The 14,027-nt window shown below is 36.6% G+C and overlaps 1 protein-coding gene across 2 annotated transcripts; it reads left to right on the plus strand.

Moving 5' to 3' along the window:
* The first annotated feature begins 30 nt into the window (after positions 1–30).
* On the plus strand, positions 31–11,376 carry LOC110372546 (activated Cdc42 kinase Ack). 2 transcript variants are annotated; one of them, XM_049839088.2, is made up of 11 exons: positions 31–194; positions 278–462; positions 608–858; positions 1,565–1,982; positions 2,599–2,800; positions 3,115–3,310; positions 3,631–3,756; positions 4,372–4,451; positions 6,871–7,089; positions 8,299–8,430; positions 8,556–11,376. In XM_049839088.2, exons 2-11 carry the CDS (start codon positions 376–378, stop codon positions 9,629–9,631), a joined length of 2,787 nt encoding a protein of 928 aa, XP_049695045.2. In that variant the 5' UTR covers positions 31–194; positions 278–375; the 3' UTR covers positions 9,632–11,376. The 2 variants fall into 2 exon arrangements, with proteins under 2 accessions (XP_049695045.2, XP_049695047.2); XM_049839090.2 differs by having other exon boundaries at positions 44–176.
* Positions 11,377–14,027: the final 2,651 nt, after the last annotated feature.

Here is a 14,027-nt window from a genome sequence, read left to right on the forward strand (position 1 = left end):
AGTGTGTCAATATTGCTTCTAGATCTGCAAAGCCATGTGGACACCTCTATTTTTAAGAACAACAAACTGTCATTCACGGGTAAATATGAAATAATAGGTGTCTCAATCTCAGTTATTTTATTAGTTTTCTTCGTAAATGTGAATATATCGTTCATAAATAAAGCTTTCACTATAATGTAAGCATCCTTTTAAATGTGAGTGAATAGCTTGGATCGCCATCATCAAGTTTTACTGGACGTGTCACAAAAACTCGTAACCATAATTCTGGTTTGTGCAGCTACAGCCATTCGGACACACATCCTTTGCATCAACGACTTCCTGCTCGAGATGCGTTTATTTTATGTTTACCCCAAGTACAGTGAAGAATAGACTAAAATGGAATCGGGGACGGATTGGCTCTGTGAGATTCTGCAGAATGTTCAACTGGAACAGTTTTATTTACCTATCAGAGATCAGTTGCAGGTAAACAATTATAATTTATTATGCACTTCAATTTCATACACGTTCATGTCTCAGTTCAGCTTGTAAGCTATATTGTCAGTCATGCTTATAACCAATAGGTGTGGATTTTCAATCAATCAAAGTTTCTCATTTATTAATGTTTTAGATTACAAGACTAGCACATTTCGACTATGTGCATGCAGAAGACCTTGAGAGGCTTGGCATCAGCAAGCCCGGAGTGCGCAGGTTATTTGATGCAGTCAGGAAAAAGAAGTTGCAGCTATGGAACCGAAAGTTTTGGAACAAATTGTTTGGTTCATCATCCAGTTCAGTTTCGAAGGAGAAAAGTGAGTTAGCAGTGAGACCATCACAGTCTGACTCAAGGACAACATGTATTATATTGGAAAAGGATATTGTGTGAGTACTCACTTTGAATATCTGACTAACAATCTAGGAAAACCCCCATGCTTCAATGTAGTAACAAGAATTACATTAAGGAAAAATTCAACAATGCCATATCCATCCTTCAACTTATCAAGTTCAGAAATAATTTTACCTGTTTCCTAATTAGAAATGGTATTCATGCTTAAGAAACTCAGATAACAATCAAACAATGATATGTTGGACCTCTATGTCAAGAACCATTGACATAGCAGTCCCTTGCTATTGATCTTTATAAATCAATGGTGTTCCACAGACATGGGTCTTCTGTGTAAACATGGAAATACATAATTAATATTACTTGTATTTGAGATTAATTTATGTATTTGTGATATGTCTGCTTCTTAATATTATGTTAATGAATATTACATTATGAATATCGATGAATTGATTTACAAATGCAAATGTTGTGAACAAAATTATGCATCAGAAGCTAGACCAAATTGGCAGGATACAAGCACTTACTAGGTTGTGTCAACTGCCAATATCAATTTTGCTGAGCACTGGTTCATAAATAACTATTTGTATATCATATTCGAAATAAAGTTTGATATACTATGTATAACTCAGAACAGAAAGAAATGTCAATAGTCAAGTTTTAATTATAAAATAGTATTTTCATACTAAATTAGCATGTTTTACTCACTTAGGTCCCAAATCTTATAAACACATTTATTTACAGATTACATAGTGAGATAGGCAATGGATCATTTGGAGTGGTCAAACGCGGAGAATGGCGAGTGTCCGAACACCCGTCCCAAACAGTTCCTGTAGCAGTTAAAGTTTTGAAGGCTGATGCATTCTCACAGCCCGGGATCTATGATGACTTCAGAAGAGAAGTGGAAGCCATGCACAGTTTGAAACACCCAAATTTGATAAAACTACATGGTGTAGTATTCCATCCATTGATGATGGTATGTGAACTGGCAGCTATGGGGTCGTTACTGGACTACATCGTAGCTCAGAATGGCAAAGTGTCCTTAAACTACATTTACAAGTGGTCGGAACAAGTGGCTTCTGGCATGGCACATTTGGAGAAGCATAGGTTCTTGCACCGGGATCTGGCATGCAGGAATATATTGCTGTCCACGTTGGAGTTGGTAAGTAAATATTTGACTCATTTAAAAAATACCGGGTGTTGTAAAATGTGATTAAACTATTTTATGGGAAAGGCAAAGCCTATCCTTTATTTTTTGTTTGAACAAGTGAATCAGTTATATTTATTTTTCACATTATTCATTGTTAAACTATATGGGTTGGGCTGTGATAATTTTGAAACTGATATCACAAAATAGGCAAATATGTGATATGTATTACATTTTTCTAATAGGAATGCAAATATATTTACATTTCAAATTCTTTTTTTTTACCTTTTAAGACTGGATACCAACTAACTTTCATTTACACCAAATGGCACAAGAAATTCTTGTAAATAAAACAAATTATTTATGGCCAATGGTTTATTCATTGTTCCATAGTTCATGGGCTTCTTTTCAAATAAGGCTCAAGGTTTTATTTCTGCCAGTTATCTTGACCTCTATGGTGGCTTGCATGTCAAGGTAGTTTATGGATATTCTCCCTGGGGAGCCAAGTCTGGCATCTCCACCAAGGTCTCCCCTTTGGGACTTTTAATGACTAAAACCTACATATATTCTTTCTTTAACCCATTTGTATACCAAAGCCCTGAAATATATTGTATAATTCCTTCAAAACCAGGTGAAGATCGGTGACTTCGGATTAATGCGGGCTCTACCCGACGCCGACGATTGCTACGTGATGAGCGAGGGCCGGCGCGTGCCCTTCCCGTGGTGCGCGCCCGAGTCGCTGCGCAGCCGACAGTTCTCTCACGCCTCCGATGTCTGGATGTTTGCCGTGGCGCTGTGGGAAATGTACACCTTTGGGGAGGAGCCTTGGATAGGTAAAACTTGGGCTTTTAGTGACATTTATTTTTGCTTTCTATTGCTAGTCTATGTTCTAATCCCGTCTCATGTATGTGTTAAGCTTGAAATTCTGTGTGAGGTATTATCTCGCAACATAAACTAACTTGGTAGATTGAAGAGATACAGGGAAAATCTCGAGAAGCTCTTGTTTTCAATATTACTTTCAAGTTTTTATATGAAACTAAAACTTTCAGTTTTCCTTGTCAACCAAAAACCCCAATCTCACATTCAATTATTTGCAAACAACAAAATAATTCATTCCAATATTCATACGCAAACGTCTTGACCTCAGGTTTAAACGGTTCGGAGATACTCCGTCTAATAATGCGTGAAGGTCAACGTTTGTCGGCGCCGAATGCGTGCCCGCCCGACGTGTACATGCTCATGATGCAATGTTGGGACCTCAACCCTAAGGAACGACCCACCTTCGCGGGCATTCAGCGGTACATTGAGACCAATAAGTTCGAAACAGCCATCGCTTCACTTAGGTAAGGACGTAAGATTGACCTTGTGTCGAGAAATCAGTTTGATTTAGCAATTGGTTTTGTGTGGATGTTATGCCGTGTCTTTGTTGTTCATTTAGTAGTAACTGTGTATGTAATTGGATTATGTGATATATCCTGTTTTAAACTGCACATATGAGGATTCATGTTATTGTTTACATTATTTGTAAAAACTAATATTTTTTATACCATGATATTACTATATTAAAAACAGGTTAGATCTATGACTGTCGGCAATGACCACAATAGCATTGTTAGCTCTAACAAATAGTGTTTACAAATAAACAACTTATGAGTTTCTACAGCTACCGGCGGCCGAGCAAGATGGCTATTGACGCGGGTGACGCTATCATATTGATAGATAAACGACCCGAGCTACACTGGTGGAAGGGGCAGAACCAACGAACTTTAGAAGTCGGACTATTTCCTAGGTAATTGCTTACTAAAAGTATATCTACTATTGAGAAAGAAACTATGCAGGTATATCTGTATGGTAGGGCGGTAAATAACGAAATACTTATAACTTTATTTTTCTAGGTAATTAATATCGTTCCCTCAAAAATTGGGTGTAAGTAATAGCGGGAATCAGTGCCCACAACCCTAATTTGCGTGTGACGTCACACTTTCATGTAGGCACTACCCATATGTCCCCTCTTATGTATACTTACTTCCCTATATCCCTTTTGTACTAACCCTAAGTACTCCGGTATCTGCTACCGAATGTTCTCGTTTTATAAACTCCCTTGTGAAGGTCCCTCTCTGTACCGTTCATCTCTTCATTTGTTTACTAGAGATATAATTTTGATAGTAGCCCCATACAAGTAATGTCAAATTCCTATCCTTAGTAAGCAAGCAACAGATGGCTAAGATATTGGGAACGGCCGTAATACGTTAAAGAAAAAAACCTATATCATCATCATCATCAGCCTATCGCAGTTTACTGCTTGACCTCTCCAACGTGCACCTCTCCAAGTGCACGCCACTGAGATCGAATTATACGAAGTGATAAATAGGTATTTAATCCGTTAATATTTGTTTGTTTTTAGCACACTGGTGGCTAATAATTTGAAGAGCAGTAAAAACAATGCAGCTAAGAAATCGCTGACTTTATCACCAGTGCAAAGAGGTAAGTTCCTTTTTACCCTTCCGTACGTTTCAGTTGTAGATAGTCTATTTATCACGGCATGAATCTCTAATTACAGTTAGTCTATTCTTTCTAATTTCATTGTTAGATAAAATACAATATTCACTATAAGAATATTCATTGAACATCTTCATAAACCATATAAATATGTAATCACGTTCACTTATGATACGTGCTCATAATTGTTCCGTTCAACTTTTACTTTCAACGGAAAGTAAAACTATTGCTCAGTTCTACGAAACGTTTACGTCATACGTAACTATATTAATTGCGTATTGTTCGCCAAAACTCACTGCCAAGTTAACATTTTATCGTTTTAATTAACTGTTGTAAAAACCCTACTGTTTGGTATTTTCCTGTAGATTGTACAAGATAAAACTATTAGTTAATAATTTTATTTGTAACATGTATTTGAAAGTCCGATTGAATTAAATACCTACCTTTGCAGTGTGAACAGAACATACATTTTAATAAGTATTCACGGTATTATGTTTATTAATATTAATTTATTCATGTTTACTTATAAGATCGTTTAATATACCCCAGTTTTACCATTAGTGTCATTCCCTAATGTAGGCAGATTATAGCAATAGCATGCTGTCTGACAAACAAATTCATTCTTTCCGACTACATTTCTACTTAGCGAAGAAAATTGACCGGAATGTTACTTGAATACTCTCTATTGTCTGTCACATGCATAGATCTCCAACAATCACAGTTACCTATAAAGTGTTCGTTTGTAATTGGTAAGGTAGGAGGTTATCCCGAGTGCTATATTTTTGTGATACACTAGCCGTTTTCCCGCGGTTTCTCCCGTGGGAGCTACTGCCCGCACCGGGATAAAGTATAGCCTATGTTACTCGCAGATAATATAGCTTTCTAATGGTGAAAGAATATTTAAAATCGGTCCAGTAGTTTTTGAGTTTATCCATTACAACCAAACAAACAAACAAAGTTTTCCTCTTTATAATATAAGTATAGAAAATGATGATGATGATATATTTATCCTATATCTGTATATTATTGTTTTTCCTTTAATTTAACTTGTGTATTCATGTTTAATTTCACCCGCAATATCCATACATTTAGTAGATACATATAAACTGTTCTATGGTGACACGTGCTATGCATATTATATAGGTACTTTATATATGTACCTATCAACGATGACTACCAACGTAACAATATCGTTTGAGACGCACTTAGCATTGACTATCGCTAATGTATGTGTTGATGACTAACTAGTCAATGTATTATCACATAGGCGTCATTTCTGAATGCTATGCACAAATAGTCACACCTGAGTATACATAGCAACATATAGTACTGCAATCTTATGAAGGGTATCTCTTGTTAAGCGTTAACAAATAAGCGGAAATATAATTCTGTATCGAAATCTTTACTTACTTTAGATAAGTGACGCACTATTCATGGTAAAAAAGAGTTTTGCCTTCTATAGGACGTTATAAAGTTAAATGGGTCAAATAGGTCAGATAAATACGTGGAATTTTAAAGGAAATTGTGTTACATTAAACTTCATTATTTGTTTTTAGCTAGAAACAGCTAATCGAAAACGAGCACAGAGCAGCAAAAATATTATGCTTTTTAGAAATCTCTATTTTTATATTTCCTATGAAATAATTCATTGTAGAAAGCATATCTGACAAAACAATTATCATAAGAAGACCAACCATAAAGTATTACTTTGAAGATTGATCAATTGAACTCAAATTCAAACATAAATACGTTTCTTCAAATAAATTAGTCTGATAAATTAGCACGTTTTGAACATCAAAACAAACCACCACTTCCTAGTATTTTTGATGGAACGAAGTGTCGCGAAAAACTGCTCAGAAATAGGGTATTTTAGTCTAGATGAGAAAAAAATTAAAAGTGAATTACAATGATTGTTTAGAGGAAAAGCAATCGGGAAATGTTAGTTTCACTTCGTAAGGTACATAAATATATTTTTTATTGCAGTTTAAAGTTTTTAGGTTTTTTTATCTGTCTTTGACACTACGAAATGTCGCCGCCATGCTAATGACGTCATTACGGTAGTGTCAGTTAAAATTTCAATACATACCTATCAAAATATGTATTACTGACAGCTGTAGTAGCGTAATGACGTCATGACCAAAAAACAATCATGGCGTCCGTTGTGTGCCGCGTTTTCGCGAAATACGCGCGAAATTTGAAATTATGATAAAACAATTAATTTATATTCGTACATAACGTGAGAAAAAAAAATATTTTTAATTTTTTAGAGATATATCAAGACTAAAGAATTTATTTAAGATATATTTCAAAAATGCATGTAATACCCTATTGTATTTGTTGTCCTTTCTTAGTCTAGCTTACTATTTATTTGTTTTCATAATTACACTCAAACAAATAATTTCAGGTAAACCTACACCTCCATCCTCCAACGGTGTGTCGGACGACTTAGACGTTGTCCTGCGCAAGCGTCGTACGATCGAGTCGACACAGCCGCCGACCACGCGAGCTGGCAACACCGGCAGCAAGCATTTCAACTACAACAAGCTGACCAATGACAGAGTGGCTTCGTTACATCTAGAACGAACCCGCACTAGGGAGGCACATTCTAAGAGCTTGAATCAAGGTGAGTGCTGACATTTTTTATATGGCAACCTTTATAAAGTCGGCAGCAACCACGCGAGCTGGCAACACCGAGAGCAAGCACTTTAACTATAACAAGCTGACCAATGATAGAGTGGCTTCGTTGCACCTAGAACGAACTCGCACTAGGGAGGCACATTCTAAGAGCTTGAATCAAGGTGAGTGCTGACATTTTTTATATGGCAACCTTCATAAAAGTAGCAGCAACCTCGCCAGCTGTCAACACCGGCAGCAAGCATTTCTACTATAACAAGCTGATCAATGATAAAGTGGCTTCCTTACACCTAGAACAAACTCGCACTAGGGAGGCATATTCTAAGAGCTTGAACCAAGGTGAGTTCTTAGATTTTTGTATCATAAAATGAATAAATAAATCTGCAGGTTATCAACACCGGCCAACTTTTGTACGTAATAGTGCTGGGTTAAGTAGATGACATCCCCATTTTTTTGTGCTAACAATACATGCGTTATTATAGCAGTATAAACTGACCTCGTATACTATTCACCGAAATAACATAAATGCAATTTTACATTGAATTAAAAACTAATCGGATTTCAGAAGGCAAAATTAGACAGTTTTTTTTGGTATCATCTACCCAATTGTTATTCACAGTTATAATTTGACATGAAGTACCATATTTTTGCGAAAACATCTTCACTAGACATGTAACGTGCTAAATGTATGTTCAACACGACAGGTGTGGTTACGTCATTATAATAAAGTCGTGTTACACATCACGCGAGCCATATTGTTCGCAGTGTCGAGGTGAAATAATATCGTTAGGTACCATATTGTGATAGCGAGTAGGATTACTGTGGCAGTCTGTTTGAAAGTCGATAAAATTATATTGTATTTCAGTCTGTTGGAAAAAGCATGTTGTAACAATTTAATGAACAAGGATTTAAATTCAGTTTGTATTTCTGTGGTGTGTACGAAGGTAAATAATGTAGAATGTGATGAACATTGGTAATATGTGCGATTTTTTTCATAGACTCGAAAGTATATTGTCAAAGCAACAAACGAATTATACCCTATATTCCAACATGTCTCCATCAAAATCGTATCGTTACAAAAAATATACACGCAAATTCGTAATTCACGTTTTAGAAGTTATGGTAGTACTAGCACTTATGTGATGGGTATGTTTCAAGAGCCAAAATACTTATACCTGGTTTTTGTGTAATATTTCAGTGAAGGAAGACATATTGATCGACCTGGATCTGCCGCCCGCCACGAGACTGAGCACGCCCGCTAAAAAGTCCTCACCAAACAGTCAGAACGTCGTGTCTATACTCGACGAACCTATTGATGTGCCAGAAATAGGTAAGGGTCATTTTATTTCATAACATAATCTTCCTAATTTACCGTTATTTGTGTCCATTTTTCATTAACCTTTATCCTATAATAATATTCAGTTTGTTATAATTTAACTGTTTACTTATTTCCAGGACTAGACAGTGACTGGGGTGACCAGAGCTTGGAGAGTCTGCCCGGCCTGTCAGCAAGTTCATACAACATCCAGAGTTTCACAAACCTGTACGGTGCTAAGTCCCTGGACAATTTATCTACGCCATTACATTTTAGCACATCGCAGCCAACACAGCCCGACCCCTTCGACACGTCACAGTTCTGGCCCAACACGAACACATCTAGATCTAATTACGATATAACATTAAACGAATCTAATACAAGCCAACCACAAGAATCTCACAGATACGCTGCTAACAACCACGCATCTACAAGCGCGGACATATCACATATTTACAATAACTCGCCGTCCACGAGTGCCGCGAACTCTAACAACACTTACGGCAACGTGCCGACGTCTTACGCCATGAATAATGCTCTCTCAGTAGAAAGAAACGTATACGCACCAAGTGTGACTGCGTCCCTAGCAGAAATGTCGCTGGACGACAGAATTTCTGAATCTCTTAACCTTAGATCTAAAAGCAATAACAGTGACTATTTATCTGGTGACTCCGCGTACAATGCGCCATCGACGTCCGCAGCTGCGAATAATGTCGCAGAAGACAAAAGATATAACGACATTCCTCTTTACAAGAATTACGATATCACTCCTGTTCAACAGCAGTTTATATTAGAAACAAAGGACTATTATACGAAGTTGTCGACGCCATCGAAAGCTAACACTAGCAATGATTACGAGAAGAATATTTATGTACCCAAGTATGAGGAAGAAGCTGAGAAGTTGCGGAACTTTAGCGATTGTGTGGAGAATTCTAAGAATTACTCTGCATACAAGTATCAGAATGTTGACTTCGGTAATTATGCGGCGTATGGTTACGGCGGCAGCGTGGCGTCGTCGTCTCGCGGGGACGCGCTGTACGACGAGGTCAATGACACCGCGAGTAACTTCTACAGCGAGATCGGCGAGCCGTCGTCGTCACGCAGCGTGTACGCGGCGCAGCCGGTGTACTCTAACGCTAACCTGTACGACGAAGTGTACGAGTCCGCGCCCCGTCCGCACCGCCCCGCGCCGCCCTGCCCTACCAAACCTAAATAATAAATCAAAATACGCGTAGTTCCCAAAACAATTTAAATAAATGCTGCAAAATATACTATACTGTTAAGTTACCAAATCGGATGTTATCTTTGTGCCTTCTAATTTCTAATTCATAGAACAGTAATTCGACTGATTAACAGGTTGGCATTTCATAAGACTTGTATCACACTTTTATCATAGTGTGAATTTGAGAACTATTTGTGTAGTAAATTACTCTTTGTTAGGTATAATTTTAATGCATTGAACGCATATCTGAATTAGTGTATTTGTAAATAATTATTAGGTAGTCTTCTGAAATGTCAATTTATATAAGACTGACAGCATTTCAAAATTGACCCCAAAAATATCGTAAGATCTGTCCTCTCGTACATTTTCTCTATCTAACCCCCGAAACTTAGTTTCACCCAGTGATCGCGATTAATATTTCTTTATTATCGAATTAAATGTGCAACGTTATACCTACATAATAACATATACTGATATTATTGTAACTGTATACTCGGTTCATGTAACGATTTTTTATATATCTTCTTATACATATACATAATGTTATGTAATATCGAAGCGATTTATGTTGCGGAATGTTATTTTTATATGTACGATTATATTTTCTTAGTGTACACGATATTAATTTTTCTACGCAAGCATGACGATTTAGGAGAGTTTACATTAGTTTGAAGTCGTCATTTTATCTTCGTTAATTTTAAATACTTTTTTTATTTGTGCATTCATGTCAACTGGACAGAAAAATAGCAGAGAATCTCGCAATCGACTTTTTGAACTAGAAAAAAGTATTTTCATTTGCATGCTTCATAGATTTGTAATTATTTCGTTAGTCAACATTGGCAGCATGCATTATAGTCTAAGTGAAATTAGTTTTATTATTTAATTCGGAGCGTTTACAAGTTTACAACTTTTATGTGTATTTCTCGAATGTTTACTCATTTTATTAGTTTTATACTGTCCTTCTATTTTGAAGGCTCATACACTTTATATTCGACCTTATTACTAAAAGTTGTTGAGTGAAATATAATATAAATTGTATGAGTTTTCGGTTAGTGGGCGTTAGTGTGCTATTTATTTAGTTAAGTTTAGTCGGAGAACATCACACGGTGCCTCACCAATAAGTACCTGCTAGTTTAGTTAGTTTGACGAAAGCTGAGTTACTGCGTCAAGGGCACGATATTAAGTCATTTTTGTAACTATTTATTTAACTTTGTCTAGTGATTTAAGCTTGCCTTCATTGCCGGATCGATACATCACGATTTTATACTGTTCGAGCATAATTTTTCGCAAATGCAGCTATTGTATAGTTTTTTTTTGTAGTTTAGTTAAATGTAGTTAAATGACGACAGACGGAAATTTAAATTTTATTTTGTATTATACAGCAATTTAAATATCTTAGCCTGATATTATAATCTATACTAATATTATAGAGCTGAAGAGTTTGTTTGTTTGTTTGTTTGAACGCGCTAATCTCAGGAACTACTGGTCCGATTTGAAAATTTCTTTCAGTGTTATATAGCCCATTTGTCGAGGAAGGCTATAGGCTACTTTTTAATACGGTACGGGAAGTAGTTCCCACGGGATGCGGGTGAAAACGCTGGCAGAAGCTAGTATCTCATATAATGTGTAAACTGTTGGTGTATTCAATGATTTGTATTCGTATTTATTCTTGTGAGTACGAGAAAAAAATATAACACTACGATTTGGATCCGGCGAAGAAACCTTTCAATATTGATAAAGTAGATTTAAGTGTACCTAAGGCAAGTTTGTCCATGTTTTTATTCCAAGTGATAATTGGCGTATTATTGATTAATGTTCGGAATAAGACTTCTTCGTAACCAAAAGTTGTTGATGTTTTCATTGAGTGCTGTGAACATTGGACATTCGCTAGAATTAATTCACGAACATTTTGTGCGTTCGCGAAACACGCAAAGTATTCAGAAGAGAGATTATTTATTTTTAACGTGAAATAGCAGAACAGTTTAAAAACATTAGACTAAAATTAGACTATGTTTTCTTTCATGATACTAATGGCAAACAGAACTTGTAATATTTTGCTGTCACTAAAGTAGAAGAAAAGTATGTGTATATTATAAAATTATAATTGACACATGTGTAAACCTGTATAAATGTACAGTTATTGTTAATAAGCTTCGGCAGCATCTAAGTTTACTTAGGTGACATTAATAAATGATCTTGTTGGCATCCTAAAATTGTGTTTTATTTACTCATGGGAGACCACATTAAGTCCTACGCCTGACCCCGGTCGTGATTGATTTCTGTCGAGAACACCTGTCGTAGCCGAGAATCGGTTGGGCGCCACTATATTAGGTATTTACCCTGAATCTAGGTCATGTAAATATCAGTGTGCATATTCAACGCCTTTCCCAAAATTAAAAGCCTTTTGAGACAATTTTGTACTCACACGTTTGTACGTTTCATGCTCCTACGCTCATTAGCACCTACCTACAATACCACTTAGCACCGGCATAATTAGCTAAGTTTAAATAAATTAACCAGCATCCCTCACGTCGAAAATGTTGCCAGACGTAATAAAGGTCACAATTAAGGTTCGTGACAAAAAGGAGACATTGTCACCTTGTTAAGATCACACCCAAACTCCGAACCACACTTTGTAATTGGACCCGCTCATTATACCCGGCTGTAAGGAAATTGCGGTCGTTATGTTTAACCGCGATAAAATTAAGCAACGCAAAGATGATAATAATGAGCCGTTCTAACGCTTTTACTGTAGAATATTAACCAGCTACATAAGAAATCTTCATAAATGTTAGGTCGAAGACACCCATAGACATAGGTATAGATATATAGTATTCTAATATATGTTAAAGAAAGTTCATATATCGCGATAGAGATATAGGTATCATTACAAATAGTGCATCTATATCAATCAATAATGACGCGGCCCCTTTTTACACAAATCTCGGTGGATAAACTAATAGGATATCGTGGATTTAAATGCACTTGGGTACCTACGTATTTTCTTAACTTTTTCATAATATAATACTAGACAGACGAAGAAATATTACGCATTCTTGCTCGAAGCTTTTAAAATGCAAGTGGCGCCACAGGCATTGTGCATTATTATTTAATTCCATTTCTTTTCAACGGCTGTGTAGAGCTTAATAAAAATGCTAACAAAGGGAACGCGCGTAATAATTACGTTCTCGTCGGACCTCGCTACTAGAATATAACTCGATTTACTGACGAAGTAAGTACACTAGACGTTTTGCAGAGTGGAAAATACTTACAGTGAGTTGCACCTTGCACCATTTTCAGTTGTCAAATCGGCGGGTAATAAACGGTTGGTTATGGTTTGGTAATCGTTATTATTAAATTCTTCTCCCCGGAGAGGAGGCATGTGCTCAGCAATGGGCCGACAAAAAGTTAGCCTTTAAAAGTAACACACCCTTAGTGTCTAACTCACCCTTTGTGTTTAACCACTTTTTCTCTGAACCTGATAATTACCCAACTTAAAGTAAGCATTCCCGGATTAAATACAGAAGTTCCACTGTATTAAAAAAAGTAATTTCAAAGAAAAGAGGTTTCACCCAAGAATATGATGCAGATCTGGTTCCTCTAAATAAAGAATGTGCCAGTTAATACAGTTGGTAAATTAAATACCGTAAATACCCTCTTCATTAAAGTCATAAAACCGGTCAAGGAGCAATTTCATTAAGTTTGGTCCCGCCTTATTTAATGTGGTAGCATTACTTTACGGCCTGTCTGCCCAACTAAATACCTTCTGGAAGTATGTCATCGAATTATGTATGCATGTCACAGCGCGAAGCTGCCTTGTATATCTGTATTATCTGCTCCACTTATGTTGAAGACCAAGTTTACTTGTTTCTATCACCCTGTCTTGTATGTGTTTGGAAGGTAGTAGATGAATTCGGCATTCGTTAACAATGCACTAATTGTACGGATGATGTTCGCAGCTTCTCCCGGTTCCTGGGTTAACTTCTTACCGCACTGGGGTAAGTAGTAGGTCTGATACAAGTAAATGTTAACTGCCACGTTTCATCAAAATCCCATTAGGAGTTCTTCCGTGAAAGAGTGCCAAACATTTATCCATACATTCAAACTATGTTGTTTACAATATTGGTAGAAAGAAGATAGGATTTGGTTTTCAGTGCTAAGCTAATCCTTCCTCCGATTTCAAACTGTTCCCTTAATTCAAATTGATTACCTAGCTTATTGATTTCCTACGTAACTGGTTAGAGAAGACCTACGAACAGCGACAACTAAACGGCACATAAATTAATGTTGGCCATTGTAGGGTAGGAGTTAGAGCGACATTGGCGTGGCCCGAAGCCGCGTTATCGTAACTACGTCATTTACATGCGGGGTGGCGATAACTTGGCGTGGG

The sequence above is a fragment of the Helicoverpa armigera genome, chromosome 9, assembly GCF_030705265.1.
Source record: "Helicoverpa armigera isolate CAAS_96S chromosome 9, ASM3070526v1, whole genome shotgun sequence".
Taxonomy (NCBI): Eukaryota; Metazoa; Arthropoda; class Insecta; order Lepidoptera; family Noctuidae; genus Helicoverpa; species Helicoverpa armigera.